The sequence below is a fragment of the Branchiostoma belcheri genome, unplaced genomic scaffold (genome assembly GCF_001625305.1).
Source record: "Branchiostoma belcheri isolate BF01 breed outbred unplaced genomic scaffold, Haploidv18h27 scaffold223, whole genome shotgun sequence".
NCBI classification, from domain to species: domain Eukaryota; kingdom Metazoa; phylum Chordata; class Leptocardii; order Amphioxiformes; family Branchiostomatidae; genus Branchiostoma; species Branchiostoma belcheri.
This window is the reverse complement of record NW_017803747.1, coordinates 12,439-15,470: the sequence shown is the minus strand read 5'-3', so window position 1 is coordinate 15,470 and position 3,032 is coordinate 12,439. Positions and strand designations below refer to the sequence as shown.

At 39.0% G+C, this 3,032-nt stretch overlaps 1 protein-coding gene across 1 annotated transcript in view; it reads left to right on the top strand.

Moving 5' to 3' along the window:
- The first annotated feature begins 2,781 nt into the window (after positions 1–2,781).
- Positions 2,782–3,032, top strand: part of LOC109470400 (leucine-rich repeat-containing protein 24-like) — a 2,258-nt gene continuing 2,007 nt past the window's right edge. Inside the window, exon 1 of the mRNA XM_019769339.1 lies at positions 2,782–2,967. Coding sequence (XP_019624898.1) covers positions 2,782–2,967 — 186 coding nt within the window. The remainder of the gene's footprint in view (positions 2,968–3,032) is intronic.

Sequence of the window (3,032 nt, the reverse complement as noted above, 5' to 3'; positions counted from 1 at the left end):
GATTGATTTTGTGTTTGGTTTTAATGCACGAAATTAACAGTAGAACAAATGGAGAGTGTTTTTATCAAACTTTTATCTAATTTAATATCGTATTATCTGGTGGCTTAAGTTTTAGAACAATAACAAAACAATACCTCCTTGGTACAAGAGTACGACCTTGTGTCCGACCTTGCGATGTGGCCGGCCCGCTACTGCTGTCACTCGACCCACGATATCTCAGATCTAATAAATATGAAGAAGACCTTTATTGTATATTTGTGTTCTACAGAACTAAGTACAGGTCGCATGGATACAGAACATGAACATAAACATATACATTACAAATATATGAACATATAAGATGTGTAAATAAATGTCTAATTTCTATTCTTTTCGGCTTCATCTCGCTTAGTAGTGATTGTATGGATATATGCGGCTGTGAGATTACTTAGAGTAGGTTTATCAAAAGTTAAATGGAATACAACTTTCTCTATACTAGTCAAATAACTAAAGTGGAGAAATATACTTAATACATGGCTAAAAATATGAGTCTATTTCTACTATACAAGGAGCAATCTATGGTGAAATGTATTTCTATTTTCTATCTTCTATTTGACCTAAACTACAGAATTGACAGGTTCTTTGTTCTAGAGGAGTGCGGTTATGTCTTCCTGATTCGATTCGTAATTTGTGACAACTGATTCTTAGTTTTGTAATGGAGGACCTGTGACGTACAAAATGTAACGCATCTACGTGCCATATCGCCACTGGAGTTCTTTATTTTTCTCCTAGATAGAGGAGGTTGACGCACGGAGTTGCGGAAGAGAGACTAACTATTTATATAAAAGAAGGGGGCCAAGCATAATTCAAAGGTCCTTTACGCCCCTGGACCTTGTTTAGGCCATGTCGATTTGATTATATGGATGACATCCATGCGCGCATGAATTTTTGGCCGTTTCCAAAAAAAGATCGACCATACTGTAAACCGTGCAAAATAGCTGCAAAATGAGCAAATATATACCGTAAGTTTTAACAAAAAATATTGGAAAACGATACCAATGTCATAGAATGCCAAAATCAAACGAAGAAAGATGAAAATGTAAAGAAATTAATTTGAGAGTAGATTATTCGCCAAACCATACTCTGTGTCATTTGTTCTACCTTTATGACCACGTTGATTTCATAATGAAAGCAACTTTTTTTCGCTCAACTTTTTTTTCATTCGTCGTCGTCGACGAACGCTCTTAGTTTTGGGGTTCTCAAAGGATGTCATCCATATAATCAAATTAAAATGGCCTTACGACAATTCAAAATTGATATATTTCGCCCGCTACGCTGTTGGACCGGTTTGGTTCCCGCGCCACGTTGCCAACCTGAAGGTAATTATAACGGCACGTCCGCAGCAGATTACCCGGCGTCAGCGCTCACAGCCCACACGCGAGGACCCGCCCCCCGGCTGGGTCGCAAATTTACAAAGACTTGTACTCCGCGCGAGAGATTCCGCCCAAGGACATTATAACGTAACATCTGTACAATGTCCTTGAGCCAGGCGGCACAATGTAGCGATTTTCCGCCTTAGTCCTGCACGCGCCATAATATTTTTCTCATCCGGATTTCATCCCAAAACAACGTTTTTCACAAGTAACACCGAGGAGGCTGTTTTCACGGAGTGTACCGAGTGAATTTCATTTTTCACATGGTCAATTTATATTGTCTGCGAATGAATGAATCTAGATCAACTTTTGCGGCAGTAAACACATCAAATTCGGGTTCTCCTGTGCCTAGAAAGTTCATGCGCTACGAAGTACCGCGGCTTTGGCAAAAATTTGACTCTGTTTTCAAAGTAAGGCTGGCTCACTCCTGGCTGTAGTGATTTGGGTTGGCAGGACCAGAATGCTTTTCCTACCAAAAGGCACTTTGTCAGCCGCGTGGAAGTAAGTTCAGGATAATACGTGAATGGAAGTAAACATTATATCAAGGACGTTATATCAAGCTCCTTGGTGGTGTCAACAATACGGTTGTACGCCCCATTTTCTTTTTCTTTTTTTGGTCTATAAACTTGCAGTAAATATACCGGAGACGAAGGTCTTAACATATTCATTCCTCATTTTCATTCATTTTATTTATTTATACAGGCTAGCATATCGCCATTTTGGCGCTTTTCAAAGCTCCCTGTGACATAAATAACATAATAAAAGGTAAATTTAGTACAATCAAAGGGTAATGATAAAAGAAACTGAACAGACTAATAAAGTACATAAAACATACGAAATAAATATGACAAATGATATAAATAATAATGGAACTGAATTTGCATATCAATGTCTAAAGGCAAAATGGAAAATTAACAACAAATCATATTAACTGTTGAGTAAAGAAAAGGTAGTCTTGAAGACACTGAGTGTTTTTGCATTTCTAACATTAGGAGGTAAGCTATTTTCTTGTGAGATATCCCAAAAAAATCCTGCATCCCGATGATGCACATCCCGTGATCGGTACTGTAGATAGCTATCATAGAAGCCTGGCCATAAGAAAATGCTCGCTGTGCACTGAAGCCGCGTCCAAAACCTAGATAATTGCTTGTGACATACATAGATATATTATAAACAACAACAGTGAGATATGCAGTTCCAAATGTAACACTTAGCCTCAGTGCATAGCGTACCACCCACTTTGCCATGATGGAGATGGCTGACGGTCATCGAAACGTCGGTTCTAGCAAACAAGTGGTTATCAATACGTGGTTATTACTAAACAACTTTTGATATTTCGATTGCCTTCCTTTTTAGGTGACAGGACACCATGGGAAAAAGGCTTCGACACATGCTGATTTTCCTTCTCATTATCCTGAAGGAACTCAACGTGCCAGAAGCTTTCTGCGACAAGTGTAACAAACCATCATCATTCTGCAGAAAGGGCCTCACCAGCGTCCCTCAGAACCTCCCAACATCCATCGCTAAGTTGAATTTAGCAATGAACCTTATTACAGTTGTAAAGCAATCTGATCTGTTACAGTATAGAGATTTGCGTACGTTGTGCCTGGTCGACAAACG